At 42.8% G+C, this 19,954-nt stretch overlaps 2 protein-coding genes across 10 annotated transcripts in view; one reads left to right on the top strand and one right to left on the bottom strand.

The window, feature by feature from the left end:
• The window catches only part of GRM7 (glutamate metabotropic receptor 7), an 836,468-nt gene that overhangs the window by 709,949 nt on the left and 106,565 nt on the right, over positions 1-19,954 (bottom strand). The window lies entirely within an intron of this gene.
• On the top strand, positions 10,751-15,724 carry LOC144289645 (protein NYNRIN-like). Its single transcript, XM_077857982.1, has 2 exons — positions 10,751-11,486; positions 13,317-15,724. Exons 1-2 carry the CDS (start codon positions 11,471-11,473, stop codon positions 14,969-14,971), a joined length of 1,671 nt encoding a protein of 556 aa, XP_077714108.1. The 5' UTR covers positions 10,751-11,470; the 3' UTR covers positions 14,972-15,724.

The following is a 19,954-nucleotide window of genomic DNA, read 5'->3' on the forward strand; positions in this document are numbered from 1 at the left end:
TGAATTGTTATTTGTATGTGCATATCATCTCTTCCACTTGACTGCAAGTAGTTTCAGGTTACATATTTATCTTTGCAGACTCCAGATAATCAATACCCAGTCTGTCACGTGTAGAGACTCAATAAATACTTGTTGAATTGAGTCTATGGAATAGTAGTAAATTATGTCAAAGTGCACACAGCATAATAGAGCAGAAGAAGAATACTAAGAGCAATTTTCCTCAGTGAATGCCCATTTTCAAAACTATTTTATCCCTCACTCTGTGGTTGTGCCTCTATCCTCCCATACTTCTGTCTTCTCACTTGTGTTTCTTCCTGTGGCTCTACCTCCACCTTTCTGCTTTATTACCTCTGAATCCTCTTCTAGTTTCTCAGGACATGGCACAATTATGAAAACCAAAAATTTTTTTTTTGAAAACCAAATGTTAATTAACATTTCTACGTTCCCCACTAATAACTTTATTAACAAGGATAATAGTTGTAACTTTTAAATGCCTTGAATGCCTGGTGTTTCACTAAGAAAGAAAAATAAAGAAAAAAAAAAGGTTTCTTTTCTATTTATATGTAATTCCTAATCACAGATTCCTAATCCAGGATTAATGGACCTTCAGAAGTAAAGAGATTTTCTGAACCTCCAAAAGAGTCCATGAAGTTTTCCCACTAGGTTTTATTTGCTTGCTTCTAAAGTTTTTATTTTCTTCTCATGGAACTTCTAAATGTTAAGGAAGCTATGGATTAAAATATATGACCAGAGGACCAGTATCTTTCAGAAATTTTGGCAAAATAATGATCAGATTCAAAATACTACCACTAGTCTTCACTTTTCAAGTAGTTCAAGATAAAAGGGGAAGTTGGAGCAGGCTGCCTATATCTAACATCCAGAAGGTCCACAGAAAGGCCTGGATTGACATGAACAATAAGCAACTCTACTAGACATGGCCTTTTAGAAATGGAGAAATGGATAAAGGTAACTCAAAGAGGATATGGAGAGTCAGTTGGCATAATGTGCTCTTGAAAGTCACAGGATCTGAACAACTTAAGGAAGAGAAGAGAAGGTCTGAAAATAAGTGGAAGCAATTGCCTACATTTCTGAATGCTTAGCCAATGCTCCAGGAGAAGACTAATTAGCATATGTGGGTCTTCCTCTTTTATTTTGGAAACTCTATTTCTGTCCATGCATCCAAAGATAACATTAGCTCTTTTCATGGCTATGTTACACTGATAAATTCATGTTCAGCGAGTGGTCAATTCCTTCTAACCTGCAACACCCTCAGGTCATCTAAGCTATCAACTTTTTGAACCCAAAAGCTGGAACTTTCCTTCACCTACAACCATTTTTTACTTCTTAGGTTTGGTCAATTTCTCTTAAAACACTTTTTGGTTCTAGATTCAGATGTCTCATGTATTTGCCATCATGGTTGTTCATCCTTGTATGCACCAGAATGAGAATTTGGAAAAAAAGAAGATGGGTTGTAAGAGTTGAAAGGAAATCTGAGATAAGAGTAGGTTTTCCACTCAAAAATGGTAGCTATGAACATCACAATTAAAAATATGGGATAAGAAACAGAATATCAGATTTCTCTCCTAACCAGCTATGTTACTACAGGCAATTCAACTAACCCTAATGGATCTGAATTTTCTTGTTTCTAAGTTGAGAGCAGCCTTTTAAACATTCCAGATATCATGGATTTGTTAATCTATGTTCACCTCTACAATGCTAATAGTATTAGCTAATGTATTAAAGTATTTGACATCAATGAAAGCATTAGAGCATATTATGTCTTTTGGACCAAAAATAACCTTTCAAGTTTCTATTTGAACATAGAAGCACCTTCAAGTGATATCTCTTGATGTGTAATTCACAGACCACTATATCTAGAAGCTTTGCATAATAAGAGTCTCTTGCCAATTTGATTTGAGAACTGGTACATTCTATTCACTCCTGTTCAGTTAGAGAACCTGAAGGCTTATTTGCATCCTGAAGGATTTTCAAAATCCCATCCTAAAGAAAATTGATTTTGTTAACTTATCATTAAAAAAAAAATAGGGGAGCAGGAGTTTATCCTGACAATACCATTAATATCTCAAGAATCAACTTGAGCTTTTAGAAAACATTGTCTTAGGAAGATTTACTTACAGGACCTAAGGAAAATCCTACCTTTGGTGTGTATGGAATAAAGAAATTGCCAACTTTCATGATGGTTTGTAATTAAAAAATAGAAAATAGAAATGATTTGGAACTTTTGGCCCAATGAAAAATTTGGCACAGTGGAAGTACCTGTTTGGAAGATTTGCAAATAAACATTAAATTTTAAGATCTCAATCTCTAGTGCTACCTTGTGAAATTGGGAAATATGATATAAAATACTATGAAGTTCTGGCATGGGAGAAAAAAAAAGCAAAAGTAAGCATATTTCACAGTGTACACCTGAGCTAGGGTTTTGAGTGTTGATTCTAAGCCTTTAGAGTTAATCATTACAAGAATAACAGTAAGACTTTCCATTATGAGACTTAGTCAGTAGGAAAATAAATATAGTGTTTTTAGAAAGATTATTCCCTCAGTGATTGACCAGCATTCTTGGAGAATATTGGTTCCATCTGGTGCCTGCTGGAATTTCTGATGGCCACCCAAGAGGTCCAGGTGTTAATTCCTGAAAGAGTATTCCATGATGACCAGCAAAAGCTGGAGCTGACACAGTTTCCCTAAATGCTGGACTGACTCCCAGGATAATTCATGCAGGGAGAGAGCTTCACTCTGTGGGCCTGAGTTTATTCTTTAATGATATGTTGTTCTTTTGGGATAAGCACAAGTCAAGGAGATGAGTCTGCTTCCATCACTACCAACCTGGTCCAGACCACTGTCAGATCTTTCTCTGTTTCCAGAAATCTTCCAGTATTGGGACCCAATACTTGATTCTTCATAGAGACACCACTGTGATTTTTTTAATATGGGAGTTTGATCATTCCACTTTCCCGTCAAAATCCCTCTATTGGCTTCCCATTGCACTCAGAAAACAGTGGTCTAGAGGCAACTAGCACAATCTGGCTTTGAAAAGCTCTTGAATTTCATCTCAAGAGTTCTGCTCCCTTTCATTCTGCCCCTTGAAGACATCAACCTCACTTCTGACTCAGAACCTTTGCACTTTCCCCTTCCAGGCAAGACAGTTTCCTCTTATCATTCAAGCCACAACATAAATGGCTCTTTCTTAAAGAAGTATTCCCTGACTACCTTATTTAAAATAGTGCCAGTCACTTTGCCATAAATTTATCACATTTTCTTTCTTTTTCTTTTTTTTTTTTTTTTACACTAATAAGTTTACTCCTTGTTTATTTTTTATCTCCTCTCCAATACTAGAATGTTAGTACCCTAAATGCAGGGAAATTGATTGCTTTTTTTTTTTTTTTTTCCATTTTGCTCTTGGAACTCCTATCTGTTCCTGCTACAAAGTAAGTGTTCAAGAAACACTTGACATGAACTAGAAAAGAAAAAGTTTATGAGAGAAGTGCAGTAGACAGAACTATTGTTGAATGGGTTAAGAAATAACTGAATAACAGAGACTGAGATCAAATTTTGGAAAAATATATCATTCATTTATTCATTGATTCACTTATATAGCATATACTAAATTCTGCTGAACGCTAAGATGGAAATATGCAAAGAATGGCAGTGGGACTCAGAAGAAAAGCCACTACTCTCATATATGGGTGAAGTCAGGGCAGGTTTCCTGGAAAAGTGGCATTCTCATGAACAAGCAGAAGTTAGCCAAGTGAAAAATGGCAAGTCTATTACAAGCAGAGGGCATAGAGGGGAAGAGGCAAAGATAGCTTAGAAAATCATCATGATTCATTCCAAGATCATGAAATAACAAGTTAGGATATAAGGCAGAAGCCAAGTATGAACCTCAAGAGGGTGATCATAATAAGTTAGAAAAATTAGGAATAAGTTTCAGGAACTAAATTACTGCTTGTAGTGAAATTACTGGGAGTTTGGAAAGCTCCCGAACAGATGAATTTGAGTCTTGATAACATTATCAGGCTATCTTCTTACACATTATTTTAGAAAAAAATATTAAGGTACTATATATGCCTTTATCATTTACTGCCTCTGTAATCAAGCTGATTTTGAGTATTCATAATACACCCTTGCTACTTAGAGACCACATTGCTTCTGTCATTATCTGCATCCCTTTCTTACCAGCTCAGCACTAGCAGTGCAATAGTGGAAAGATAAACAGAATTCAGTTGGAAAATAGAGATTCGCATCCAAGGTCTACCTAATATTAACCATGTGACATTGGCCAAGTCATTTAAGTTCTTCAAGCCTCAATTTCTTCATCTGTATCATGGGATTCATAAGTTATACCTTCAACTGTGTTGTGGGGGTTAAACAACGTGATGCTTGTGAAAATGGTTTGGAAACAACACATTGCAAATGTGATAAATGACAGAAACACAGTGAGGCCGTGCCCTCACTAGCTGCTGCACCCTTTTTAATCTGTCTGAAGCTGAAGAAAGAAGAGAGGCACTGAAATGGATTGCCTCTTCACTTGAAGCATATATACAAACTTTTGTTTTGGTACATGAATGCTTATCATAATGAAATGCATTAAGCCTGCAACCTACTTTCTAGGTCCCAAGAGGAAATGGTATTATTATACTCTAGGAACACTTTCTCAACAGTCTATGACCTTACTTTTCTTGCAGTTCACTTTCTGGCAAATACAGACCTTATAGCAGTCACTGGGATATGTCAGTGTATCAGAAGGGTGGTCTGACAATTTCCCTCCATAAATGTTTAAGGTAGAATTCAGTGTGACTGCAATATCCACAGAAACAGTTGATCCACCAAAAGACACATATAGATACTAGTCATGTTATGACAAATTCTTCTACAATGTTCACAGAAGAAAAAATAAACTGCTGTTGCATAGATATGGAGCTCTCTAGTGTGATTACTAGATTACTATGAAATACCTGGCAAACAAGCATTAATGAAAAAAAGAGATTACTGAATCCGGTAAACGTTGATGGAATGAAATCTGGTATTTCTTATTAAGGACTGTTGTCATGTATCAGCCTGCAAAAGAGTTGGGGGATCCATTTTAGCAGGATTATCAACGCAAGATGCTTTAACTTCACTGATGAAGTATTGTTCCTTTTAAACTCTTCTGTGCTCTGCCTTGTGTTATGAAATAGGTACTAATTGATGAGAGAATAAGGATGATAATAATTATAATACAGTTATAGTCATTTCACTCGTGATGTCACAGTTCTCTTTCTTAACCATAAGGCCCCACTGTCTCTAAGAAGATGTTCCAGGGAACTCATATATATTTTAGTAGGGATTAACCAAGGGTACTGTCTGCATTTAAAGAATGTTTAAAATGTGGCAGAGTAGTAGGAGAAATCGTTTTCAGCAGGTAAACTCTGATTTGTCCTTCAGGTTATTCCATGGAAATGACTCATCAGTGTCCTATATCTAACATAAGCCTTTGTTTTATGATGACAGAAGAAAACAATGCATGCGAGGCTTATTTTGGTTATTTTAGAGGTTAAATAAGATGGTCTTTTCAGTGAAATCTATCAATTTTTTTGGCTTTCAGAAAACTGAAAGAGAAGAAAAGAGCCGAGAAGGAAGAAGGAAAAGGTCATTGGAAGGTAAGATTGCAGGAAAAAGTTTAATGCACATAAGTATATAAATAGGAATTTTTGTAAAAGTTGGGTTCTTCAACAATGTTTATTTTGCAGATGAATTGCATTATATAATGTCAAGCCAGAAAACAGAAATATCCCAGAATAATTTATAAGTTTGTCATGCTGTGGTCAAACATGAAATTTTGTCTTTTTATTTTTATTATTTTCTTTTCAAGGTGAGGGAGGGACAGAGGGAGAGAGAGAGAATATCTTAAGCAGGCTCCACACACAGCATGCAGCCCAACATGGAGTTTGATCTCACAATCCTGAAATCATGACCTGAGCTAAAATTAAGATTCTGACACTTAACCTACTGAGCTATCTAGGAGCCCCTGAAATGTTATGTCTTTTTAATAAACCTTGAGTTCATTTTACTTATGAGAATTATGATAAACAATAAAAAGACCCTCAGAAAACATCCAATTCACACATCATTGATGTATCCCTTCATTGCTCTTGAAAAAAAATCAATTTCTTGAAACCTTTAAGTAGAGTAAACATTTCTTCTATCCAATCTCTAAAAATTCTTAACCACAGAAACCTGAGAAATTTTCTTTTTTTTTTTTTTTAAGATTTTATTTATTTATTCAGAGAGAGAGAGAGAGAGAGAGGCAGAGACACAGGCAGAGGGAGAAGCAGGCTTCATGCAGGGAGCCTGACATAGGACTCTATCTGGGTCTCCAGGATCACACCCGCGGCTGACGGCGGCGCTAAACCACTAAGCCACAGGGGCTGCCCCCAGAAATTTTCTTTAGTTGATTTATAACAGTTCCTTCTCTCCTCTAGGCTGGAAATAGCAGACCTAATTTTTTCTTGAAAATGAACAAAACTGTTTATCTATTGTCTTGAGAATAAACTATTTACCATTCATTATTATTGATTTATTGATTCTCCTCTGCAGTAATTAAATTGGCAATTTTCCCCCTAAATATTCTTGGATAATCAGAGATATGTGTGACTTTTTAGTGATTTGTGATAGTGCCTAAATTCTCCATTTGTTTTTGCAATCTTTCATTTTTGCATATTGAGCGCAAAGATAAAAAATCAATAAAAGTAGAATTTCTAGAAGAAAAGTGGAGATTTGTTACAGATAATTTGTGAATATCTTCAACCATTACATTTTTCCTCCACAAAAGCCTTAGATGAATGATTCCATTCTTGGCTATTTACTCTAGAAAAACAAAAATGTACATTCATACAAAATCCTGTACATGGGGGTACCTGTTGGTTCAGTGGTTGAGCGTCTGCCTTTGGCTCAGTTCATGACCTCAGGGTCTCTGGATGGAGTACTACACTGAGCCTGCTTCTCCCTCCGCTTGTGTCTCTGCCTCTATCTGTGTCTCTCATTCATAAATAAATAAAATCTTTAAAAAAAATCCTGACATGAGTGTTTCTAATAGTTTTATTTGTAATATTCCCTAACTGGAAGCAACACAAATGCCCTTTATTGGGTCAATGAATAAATGAACTGTGGTAAATCCTTACAATGGAATACTACTCAGCAGTAATAAAGAATGAGCTATAAATAAACATAATGATTTGTATGAATCTCAAAGGCACGTTAGGTGAAAAATGCTGAGTTTCATACTATATTATTCCAGATGTATAGTATTCAACGAGCAAGACTGCACTGATGGCAAATAGATCAGTGGTTGCCTGGTTAGCAGCTGGGTGAGAATTTAACTATAAAGGGATAAATAGCATGGGGACTTTTGGGGGAGCAGGGGAGGGATAGATAATGGAACTGTTCTGTATCCTGATTATGGTAATATTTCTACAGATCTATACATGTGTTAAAATTTGGAGAACTTTATACCAAAGGTGGCTTTATTGTGTGAGAATTTAAATAGTAAAATTAGAGAAAGAAGTCATAAGTATCTTGTAGTTTGTTTTCATATTATACATTCTATTTTTCCCCACTGACTTCCTTGTAGCATCCTCTGACAAACCAAAATGTGGAAACCAAGGCAGTCCTTCCCTGCAAGCTAGAAAACCCAGAATCAGGGGCTATCAATTTAAGGATGATCAGTGGCTAGAAATTCATCTGTGAGGGAAATGAACCCCCCACCTCCCCGCCAAGGGAATGGACACTAAGTAATTATTCTGCAATACAATTTTTACATTCAAGAAGGATAGGCCTTAGCCAACATTAGCCTCTGAATAGAGACAATTATTTATAAAAAGAACCAAGGACACTCCTGAAGCCTCATTTAACTAACTTTGAACAAGGATGGAGAGCTTCCATTGCCTTCTTCCAAGTGCCTTGTTCACCTTCAACTACTGGAGAAAAACACCCACAGCAAAGAAAACCCAGAAGTTGTGGTGTATTACATAATATGCCTAAATTTAGATAGAACATGTAACTATATTAGAGTTCTCAAAGCCAAGATATTTTTCCCTTAAAAGAACACATCTGAATTATAAATGAATCAAACATTTATAATTTAAATATCAAAAATATGCAATCCAGAAATCAGTTAGTTCTCAACACCCTTCGGAGTTTTGATGGAACTTTGAATTCCATTCCAGGCCCTACAAAAATTTCTGTAAATTCTTGCCGGGATTTCCTGTTTTCACCTCTGTGCCCATTCTCTCTAACTTACTTCTTCCCAAGACAGGCTAAAGATAAAAAGTTAGCTCCTTTGAGTCTATGTATCAGGGAAAAGGAATTCCCTCCTAACCTAGCATTTTGTAACTTCACTAATTTCATCAGTTTACATCAGCTGGATCATGGACAGGGGTCATTTCCCCCGTCTGTAGCCTTTCCTAGCCTTCTATCTTTACACTTTTCCCCTCTTGTATTCCTACTTCTTCTTTAGGATAGTAAGCAAATTCTTTTTTCTTTCTCCAGCAGGGAAGCTCACCCAATGCCCTCCTGAGTAAGTTTCTCTAACTTGTCTAATAGAAATTTAGATATGGTTGGCCAAGAGAATTTTAGACATGTCATTACATGTATATTGGGTGTATGCTTGTTTAATTAACCCTGAAAGTGGTCACATATACATGTGATAGATAGGTGGATATAGATATGTAGACATGTATCACTCATTTAATACATATCTTCATAATCAAACAATGGAAGTTCTCAGATATGAAGAATTTCTTTGGGGATCCCTGGGTGGCTCTGTGGTTTAGGGCCTGCCTTTGGCCCAGGGTGTGATCCTGGAGACCCCGGATCGAGTTCCCCAATCGGGCTCTCTGCATGGAGCCTGCTTCTCCCTCTACTGTCTCTGCCTCTCGCTCTCTCTCTCTTTCTCTCTCTCTGTGTGTCTTGTTGGGGCCAGGCGGGAAGGGAAACTCCTCAAGATGGCGGATACGCCAAAATGGCTGAGGTTCCTGTCACCACCTCCACTTGGGACGACAGCTTAAGCAGACCCTTACACCTCTCCTTTGGACTTCCTCAACCGAACCCAATGCCCTTCAAACCCCAGAGGAGGAAGTCACCTTTGACTGGTCGAATTGCAATCCTTCCTTTGCATAGTGAGGGTCACTCTGACTGGTTGGATTGCAATCCTTCCTTTGCATATGAGCCAACCAATAGGAAACCGTTCTGCCTTACAACGTTATGTAAACCCCCGGCCACCTTGTCTTGGCGCGACTTCCTCGACTCACTCTCTTTCCCCCGTGAGTCGTGGAACCTCGCCCGAGGGTGCCTGCAATAAAATCTGTTCTTGGACCCTCGCTTGCCTTGGCGGTCTCATTTCCGTCCAGTTACTAAAAAAACTTAACATTTGGTGCCGAAACCCGGGAGGAGATCGAGCCCCTGCAACAGCACGGAGGCTCTCTCCTCTTCCGTCGGACTGGAACTCCGCTCTCTTTCTCTGCTGGGGTCACCGGACTCCTTGCGGTGAGTGTTCCCTGGTTTCCGACCCTCTCCCGGGGCGCCCTGTCCTAATCGCGGCCGCGTCAGGGCAAACCCTCCTCCGCCACCTGGTGGCTCCGCGGTTCCGGGGAGTAAAGGAGACGTCCTTACTCCACGGTGACCACTTCTGTAAGCAGCAGCTCAATTCACAGTCGAGGGGACGCCCTCCTCCAAGTCTTGAGCTGATACGGGAAGGAGCCATGGGAACCTCCCAGTCCAAATTCGATTCCAAAACGCCTTTAGGATGCTTACTGGCTAATCTCCGAACTCTGGAGTTAGACCAGGACTTACGAAAGGCGACGCCTTATCCATTACTGTACCGTCGCTTGGCCTCAATATCGGCTGAATAACCAATCGCAATGGCCACCTGAAGGCACTTTTGATTATCAGATACTTACGGACCTTGATAATCTCTGTAGACGCCAAGGCAAATGGTCTGAGGTGCCCTATGTCCAGGCTTTCTGGACCCTGCGCTCCAGACCAGAACTCTGCTCTAGCTGCTCAACCTTTCAGGTACTCCTAGCCCGCTCTCCCCCACCGACTCTTCCCCACTCCACCTCTAGAGACTCCAACTTGGCCCCTCCATCCCCCCTCGTGGAGCCTCCTGAAGATCTCTCCAGGCCCCCTGTAAGGGCCCCACACCTGTCTCCTCCCTACCAACCGGCTCCCCAACAACCTGTGTCCCCGACTCCTTCCTCAATCTCCGAAACTCCAGGCCCAGGCCCAGCCTCGAGCATACCCTCTCCAACCGTTCCTCTCCTCCCAGCCCCAGAACCTCAACCACCTTCCAGCCCCCTCCCTTCTCCTCCTATCTCTGCCCGTACCAGATCCAAAAACTCTTCCCCGGACCTGGTCTGCCCCTTGAGGGAGGTTGCAGGGGCTGAAGGGGTTGTCCGAGTCCATGCGCCCTTTTCTCTACAAGACCTATCCCAAATAGAAAAACGCTTAGGTTCCTTTTCGGCCAATCCCGACAACTACATCAAGGAATTCCAATACTTGGCGCAGGCCTATGACCTAACCTGGCATGACTTACATGTCATCCAGACCACCACCCTCACCACTGAGGAGAGGGAACGTATCCAGGCTGCTGCCCGGGGACACGCCGATCAGGTCCACCTTACGGACGCCACAATGGCGGTCGGTGCTCAGGCGGTCCCCGCCGTAGAGCCAGGACGGGATTACCAAGACGGTCAAGATGGCCGCCGGCGCCGCGACCACGTGGTCCGATGTCTCATCGCTGGCGTGCGGGCGGCCTCCAATAAGGCCGTAAATTATGACAAGATCAGAGAAATCATACAGGCCCCTGACGAAAACCCGGCTATATTCCTTAACCGGCTGACCGAGGCATTAATTCAGTACACTCGCTTGGACCCGGCCTGTCCCGCGGGGGCCACGGTTCTAGCCACACATTTTATCTCTCAGTCAGCCCCAGATATCCGCAAAAAATTAAAGAAAGTCGAGGAAGGCCCTCAGACCCCCATTTCTGACCTAGTGAGAATGGCATTTAAGGTCTTTAACTCCCGTGAGGAAGCCGCAGCGCTGAAGCGACAGGCCAGACTCCAGCAGAAGGTCCAGCTACAAACCCAGGCCTTGGTAGCAGCCCTGCGGCCGCGGCTCCAGGAGCCAGCAGAGAGGGGGACCCACCCGCACCCCTCCGGGGGCCTGCTTCAAAGGCGGGGCTGAAGGCCATTGGGCCCGGCAGTGCCCCACCCCGAGGGCACCAACTCGACCATGCCCTCTCTGCCATTTGATGGGCCACTGGAAATCCGACTGCCCTGGCCTCAGGGAATCCTCGGCGCCTCAACGCGGGGGAAGACCCGAGACGGTGAGTCCAGCCTTCCAACTGCTCGGGCTGGAGGACGACTGACGGAGCCCAGCCTCGGCCGCCCCTCTCACCCAGGCCGAGCCCAGGGCCATGCTCCAGGTAGCGGGTAAGTCCATCTCCTTTCTGCTGGATACGGGGGCTACCTATTCTGTTCTGCCTTCCTACGCGGGACCTACTCAACCCTCACCAGTCGCTGTTATGGGGATCGACGGGAACTCCTCCACTCCTAGGGCCACACCTCCCCTTACTTGTAGCCTGGATGGGTTCCCCTTCTCTCACTCATTCCTGGTGATTCCCTCATGCCCAGTGCCCCTGCTGGGTAGGGATATCCTCCAAAAGCTAGGGGCAACTATTCATTTGTCCCCCTCTCCTCCCTCCTCACCCTCAGCTCGTCTCATCCTATATCTCTCCACTCCATCTACTCCTACCCCGGATCAATTACCCTTCGTGAACCCCCAAGTATGGGATACCTCGGAACCTGTAGTGGCCTCCCACCACCCTCCCGTCAAAATAAAACTCAAGGACGGTTCCAAGTTCCCCTCTAGACCCCAGTTCCCTATCTCCCTCCTCCATCGCCTCGGCCTCAAACCGATCATAGAACGACTAAAGCGTCAGGGACTTCTGATTCCCATAAGCTCTCCCTGTAACTCCCCTATCCTGCCGGTCCGTAAACCCTCCGGAGCTTATCGATTGGTTCAGGACCTCCGACTCATTAATGAGGCAATAGTCCCTCTCCATCCAGTGGTTCCTAACCCTTATACCCTGCTATCCCATATCCCTCCAAGCACCACTCACTTTACGATGTTGGACCTGAAGGATGCCTTTTTTACTATTCCCCTACACCCCGATTCCTACTTTCTTTTCGCCTTCACCTGGGAAGACCCAGACACACATACCTCTGGACAATTAACCTGGACTGTCCTACCCCAGGGGTTCCGGGACAGCCCCCATATTTTTGGTCAGGCCTTGGCTGCGGATTTACAACAATGCCTCCTTAAGGCTAGTACCTTACTACAATATGTAGACGACCTCCTCCTCTGCAGCCCTGTCCTCACCATCTCCCAGGATGACACCACCTCCCTACTTAACTTCCTAGGGAGCAAAGGGTATCGGGTCACACCCTCTAAGGCACAACTCTGCACCCCTTCGGTCACTTATCTGGGAATCCACCTGACCCCCACCTCTAAATCTCTTACCGGAGACCATATCCGCCTCCTACGAGAGCTCCAACCCCCTCAGACGGCAGATGAAATACTTTCCTTCCTCGGGTTGGCTGGCTTCTTTAGACACTGGATTCCAAACTTTTCTATTTTGGCCCGCCCCTTATACCAAGCGGCAAAGGACACTCCCCAGGGTCCTCTCACTGATCCCTCTTCGGTCCGCTGCCTGTTTTCCAAGTTAAGAGACTGTCTCACCGCTGGGCCGATACTAACTTTGCCTGACCCTTCAAAACCATTCCACCTTTACACTGATGAGCGGTCGGGTTCAGCTACTGGCCTTTTGGCCCAACCGGTTGGACCTACTTACCGGATTATAGCCTATCTATCTAAGCAGCTAGACAGCACCGCCCGCGGATGGCAGCCCTGCCTTAGGGCGCTCGCAGCTGCTGCCTCCTTAACTAAGGAGGCTCTCAAATTGACTTTGGGACAACCCCTCGTGGTTTACTCCCCCCATCGACTTGGGGATCTTCTTAGCCACCGATCCCTGGCCCACCTAACCCCCTCTCGTCTCCAACTCTTCCATCTGCTATTCATCGAAAACCCTCAAATCTCCCTCTCTACCTCTCCCCGCTTAAATCCTGCAACTCTGTTGCCTACACCTTCGCCTACCTCTGAACCCACTCACTCCTGCCCGCAGCTCATAGAGGATCTCACCCCTCCCCACCCTGGACTCTCTGATCAGCCATTATCCAACCCTGACCGTATACTCTTTGTAGATGGCAGCTCCTTCCTGGCTGCGGATGGTCGGAGACACGCCGCCTATGCTGTAGTCACCCCAGAGACGGTAGTGGAGACAGTCCCCCTCCCAATTGGGACTACTTCCCAAAGGGCTGAACTTATAGCTCTCACCAGGGCTCTACATCTATCTAAGGGACAACGAGTCACCATCTACACCGACTCAAAATATGCCTATCTCATCGTTCATACTCATTCCGTCCTCTGGCAGGAGCGGGGATTTTTAACCACCAAGGGGACGCCTATAGTAAATGGACCTCTCATTGCCAAATTGCTTGAGGCCCTTAGTCTGCCCACTGAGGTTGCAATCGTTCACTGTAGGGGCCATCAGACTTCTAAAGACATGGTCTCCATAGGAAATAATAAGGCCGACTCAGTGGCCAGGGAAACGGCCTTAAGTAAACCAATATCTCCCATCCTCTTCCTTAATACCCCTCATCGACCTTTCTACTCTATAAAGGAAACTCAAGCCCTCCAGGCCCTGGGAGGAAAGGCAGAAAGTAAAGGATGGATTTACATCCGAGGGAAGATTGCTCTCCCAGAAAACCTGGCCCATACCCTAATTACTGATATCCACCAATCTCTCCATATTGGCCCAAGGGCACTGAACCAGTTTCTCCAGCCCCTGTTTTACTATCCATCCCTACCTAAGGTGATTGAGGCTGTCCATAGGGCTTGTAAAACCTGCTCGGCCGTAAATGCACAGGGAGGAATCCGCAGGCCGGGGCCTAACCATCAGCTCCGAGGCCATCAGCCCGGTGAAGACTGGCAGCTGGACTTCACTCACATGCCCCGCCATAAAGCCTTTCGTTATCTACTGACTTTGGTTGATACTTTTACAGGATGGATTGAGGCATACCCCACAGCCAGAGAGACTGCAGATGTGGTGGCCACAATCCTCATCGAGCACATCATCCCGAGGTTTGGGTTACCCCGGACCCTACAGTCAGACAACGGGCCGGCATTTATCTCCAGTGTGACCCAACAGGTGGCCGAGAGCCTCAACATTACCTGGAAGCTGCACATCCCCTACCACCCTCAGTCTTCGGGTAAGGTGGAAAGGGCCAACGGGCTACTTAAGGCTCAACTCACTAAACTTACCCTGGAGACTCGCCTGTCGTGGCCCACACTGTTACCTATAGCTCTCACCAGACTCCGGGCGTCCCCCCGAGGACCATCAGGTTTGAGTCCCTTTGAGTTACTGTATGGTCGGCCCTTCCTTATCAACCACAACCTCCCGGCCATTCCTCCACCTCTTTTATCCTATCTGCCTTACCTTACCCTCCTCCGGGCCCTCTTGAGAGCCCATGCCGATGCTGTCATTCCGGCCCCGACCGACAATGCCTCCGAGGAAGCCTCTTCACGAGACTTATCCCCAGGGGACCAGGTCCTTCTCAGAAATCTGCAGCCAGGCTCCCTGCAGACCCGATGGACCGGACCTCACACGGTCATCCTCACCACCCCAACCGCGGCAAAATTGCTGGGACATACGGCATGGATACACATCAACAACCTTAAACGGGCACCCACAGGTATCGAATGGACCTCCCAGATGGTGGGACCCACCAAACTCCGCCTGGCTAGGGCTCCTTCTCATACTTCTCCTGAGCCCCCCGATCCAAGCGGTAGAATGTGATTGCATGAAAGGCAGCGGTACCTCGCGCTACTTTTCATCTTATACCCACATGCCCAGAACTTGTTACTCAGGGAAGACACCCATCACCTGTACTTCAAGACATGCCGAAGGAACCTTTTGGATGTCTGAACTTTCTCAAACCAGCCGATCCCCTTGCAGCCGGTACCCCAAGACTGGAACGCCTGCAAGAACTCACCCGGGTATCTGTCAACCAACTTTTACTTCACCCATACTCTCGCCTGCCCACATCCGACTACCCCTACAACGACGCCCCACCGTCAGCAGGAAGTAGCCAGAGCAGAGTCGACGCCCCCGACACCATTATATAAAACAAAAGGTCGGAATGTTGGGGCCAGGCGGGAAGGGAAACTCCTCAAGATGGCGGATACGCCAAAATGGCTGAGGTTCCTGTCACCACCTCCACTTGGGACGACAGCTTAAGCAGACCCTTACACCTCTCCTTTGGACTTCCTCAACCGAACCCAATGCCCTTCAAACCCCAGAGGAGGAAGTCACCTTTGACTGGTCGAATTGCAATCCTTCCTTTGCATAGTGAGGGTCACTCTGACTGGTTGGATTGCAATCCTTCCTTTGCATATGAGCCAACCAATAGGAAACCGTTCTGCCTTACAACGTTATGTAAACCCCCTACCACCTTGTCTTGGCGCGACTTCCTCGACTCACTCTCTTTCCCCCGTGAGTCGTGGAACCTCGCCCGAGGGTGCCTGCAATAAAATCTGTTCTTGGACCCTCGCTTGCCTTGGCGGTCTCATTTCCGTCTAGTTACTAAAAAAACTTAACATGTCTCATAAATAAATAAATAAAATCTTTAAAGAAAAAATGAAGAATTTCTTTCTTTTATGAGCTAGTTAGTTGGATCCCCTGGAGATAGAGTATATATCCAAGCTCCCAGAGTATGAAATAGGAAGAATTGCAATTCAGTTTTTTTCTTCATTATAAGGATTTCTTGCAAAGATAAAAAGGTGATCAGTGCCATAAACAGGTAGAGATACAAGACTGACACTTGTCTTAGTCTAGGACACAACTAGAAAGGATCCCAAAGATTATTCAGTCTAGGAGTTTCTAACCCTAACTAAAGAGAATGATTTGTGATGGGCTTCAAATAGTTCATGAATACAACCTTCTCCTCAAAATTGGATATGAAGTTTTGTGTATGTGCATTTTTCTGGAGAAAAGATGAATAGTTTTAATTCAGATTAGGTATGGGTCTGTGATGCATATAAATGAATTCAACATTAATATTATAACATGATTATTCAGGAAAGGATTTTATTTGCTTTTCCTTCCCAAGGTTTCTTCTTCATTAGAACTTAAATAAACAAACAAGGGAACAAACATGAAATGAAGTTAAGGTTAGCAAAATATATTCCTTTTTAACATTTGGTCCTACAGAGCATTAATTACAAAATGCCAGAAGCTGGATGGTAAATAAAAGATGTTGAGATTCAGGGTTGTTCAATAATAATGATTAATTATATGTATCATTCCCATGTCTTTACCAAGCAGAACTTGCTACTTCTCACAGAGCCACATGCACATCAATATATATATATATATATATTGAGGGAAGGAAGAGTATCCCCATAACAACAATTCTCCGGACACCAACTGGATGTCCTTCTGTTTAACTTAGTTCTGACACCATCTACCCAGAGATAACCAGCTTCCACAGGTTGGGGGCTCAGTCCTACAAGATTGTCCCACTTCAGCACCAGTTACAAGTCCAGATTGTTTACCTGTACTTCTGACCAACTGGCTATAAATCAGAGATTTCCCTAGTTAAGTTCAATTAATTTGCTAGAGAGGCTCAAAGAACTCACATAAACATTTCACTTACTAGATAACTGGTTCATTTTAAAAGGCTATAACCAGGAAAAGGCAGATGCAACTGGTACATAGAGCAAGGCATGGGAAAAAGTACTGGAGTTCCATTCCCTCTCCAAGTGCACGATTCTCCTAAACCCCTGTGTACTCACTGAACACTGTCCATTGGGGTTTTATGGAGGTTTCATTAAAGAAGCATGGTTAATTAAATCAATGGCCATTGATTGGTGACTGATTCTGCTTCCAGCCCCTGTCTGCTCCTGGAGGGAAGGGTGGGTACCCAAAGCTTCAACTCTTTAATCAGGTGGTTGATTCACCTAGCAACCAGTCAGCATCCTTAGCTTATCTAAAGGCTTTTCCAAAGTCCCTCATTAACATATCAAAAGACACCTTCGTGGTCTTTATCACAGGAAATTCTGAGGGTTTTCAAAAATTTGTGCCAGGAACTGGGTCAAAGACCAAAAATATATGTATTATAAGTCACAATATCCCACCTAGTATAAAACTGTCTAGTTTATTTTTCATGCATGTATATATTTTTAACAAAAGTGAGATGATGCTGTAATTAATACTTTTCAATCTGCCCTTTCAATAAATATTGTAATTCTTAAAAATTGATTGATAATTCTGTAATCTAGACAGGCAATTATTTAGTTACTCTATCAGATGTTAAGTTGTTTAGACTTTTCAGCTATTAGTGAATAGCTGAACATCCTTGTAGATAAATCTGCATGGATCAACATGTTTACCATTAGTCCTCTGTAGGAGAGCAGTATCTGCCACCTGAAAATGTGTCTCTTTGCCGTGTGGATTATTTTAGGCTGATTATACTTAAGAAACAGGTTCAGGAAGAAAATCTGACCTTCCCCAACTACCTAAAAGAATTTATCTAGATAGAGGACTTGATCCTGAAAGAGAGCTATATTACCATAGATAACTACAATATATTGCTAACTAGGTGTGGTCAACAGGGAAGAATTTAAAGTCTTTTTATTAAAATTCCTCTCTGTTTCTCATTGTTGCTGGAAAACCCAGCACACATTTGTTTACTAAACATTGATTCTCTCCATTACTCCTGTGAATTGTCTCCCTTCTCTTTAAAGCCCCAGATCCCTACTCCCTTCTCCTCAGTCCAGAATGACACATATACCTAATTTTGCCTGACTGCCTTTGGAACCTCATGTTTACAGAGATTCCCCATATGTACATGACTAAATTTTATTTTCTCCTGTTAATCTTTCTTATGTCAAATTAATTCTTAAGAGCACCCAAAAGAATTTTGAAGGGTGGAAAAAAAAAAAAAAAAAAACTTTTCCTCCCCAACACCAGGAAATATGGCTGTTGGATCAGAAAGTTTGCAAAGAACATGATATTGATATGTTTGCCTAAGACTCATGTGAATATCAGAGACACCAAGTGTTTTCCTCTACTCATTGGCAGGAAAACCTTGGCTCTCAGTGTAGTCCAGACAGTTCTTCTCCCCTTGAACATCTTATTGAACATAATGTAACTTAAGATCATGACTACTCACATGCCCTGCTGTAGAAACATCTCCCCTGCTAAAGTTTAGATTCATTCCCTTATTATCATTCATAGGAAACATTAGAAAATTCCCTATTAAAATGTTTTGGGATGCTTGGTTGGCTCAGTCATTAAAGTGTATGACTCTTGATCTCAGGGCCATGACTTTAAGCCTCATTGGGCATGGAACCTACTTAATTAATTAATTAATTAATTAGTTACTTAGTTTAAAAATTTTAAGTCAAACGATGGCTCTTTTTGGTTGCCTATCCTGGGAAACATTTTAGTGTATATACTTGCTATTCAATTAGTCATTTTCAAGAACGCAATGGCTATATTGAAATAATCTGTTTTATCTCCTTAACACTTGGCAGAGAGGCAACTCTGAAACATGTATAAACCCTCCCAGCAGCTCTTCCTATAAAGAACTTGAGCAGGGTGAGAAGATATGTGTGAACTCTTCTTTTTAGGTCTTCCTTTATTTTAAGCCACTATCAAGGATGAATGTTTATTCTGGAAGTGTTTGGATGTCTGCCTTCCAACTTGGGAGAACAATACTTAACAAATGCTTAACAGACACATGAACTTTGAGTTACTAAATTTCCACTTGTTAACAAAGTCCTATTATTCTTAATAAAGAAAAAAACTGTTCTTTTTTTTTTTTTTAAGAAAACTGTTCCCAGAGGTCTTTTCATTTTCTGTCATGCTACAGTGCTCTCCTCTAATGAAAATAATGTAGATAAGTTATCCTTACTCCCACTCACCCTCATCAAGGGAAGCAATAGATACAACATCCACATTTTGCACTTTTATCACACCCAGCACTCATCTGACTAAAGTCTCTGCTTGTAGAAAATTATTCTGGAAAACAATAGAGTTCAGTGCCCAACAGCAAGTTAATCACTGGATCTAATAAGAGAGAAAACGATAATTCTCACTGTCTTTCCTAAACTTTTTTTTTCTTTCTTTTTTTTTTTTTTTTTTTTTTATGATAGGCACACAGTGAGAGAGAGAGAGAGAGAGAGAGGCAGAGACACAGGCAGAGGGAGAAGCAGGCTCCATGCACCGGGAGCCCGACGTGGGATTCGATCCCGGATATCCAGGACCGCGCCCTGGGCCAAAGGCAGGCGCCAAACCGCTGCGCCACCCAGGGATCCCTTCACTGTCTTTCCTGAAACAAATGTTTCTGACTGATATAGCTATTTTAAAAAAATCAAAACTCGGTAATTTAAGACAATAGAAAATTATTATCTCATCGATCTTAAGACAAAAAATCCAGAATCAAGATGTTGGCATAACTGTAATCTGTCCAAGTCTCTATGGGAGAATATTTCCTTGAGTATATTTGGGGTGGCTCCAGAAGTTCTTTGGCTTCTGGACATATCACTGCATCTCTTCTCCATTTTCACTTGGATTCTCCTCTTCTCTGTATATCTCTTTTGCTGTCTGTGTTGAATCTCCGTATTTTTCTTAGAAGATGCTTCTTTTTCATTATTGGATCCAGGCCCACCTAGGTAATCTAGGGTTATTTTATTTTAAGATCTTTAATTATGTCTGTAAAGTTTTTCTTTGTTTGTTTTCCATCAAGCTTGCATTCATGGGTTCTGAGGGTTAGGA

The sequence above is a fragment of the Canis aureus genome, chromosome 19 (assembly GCF_053574225.1).
Source record: "Canis aureus isolate CA01 chromosome 19, VMU_Caureus_v.1.0, whole genome shotgun sequence".
Lineage (NCBI taxonomy): Eukaryota > Metazoa > Chordata > Mammalia > Carnivora > Canidae > Canis > Canis aureus.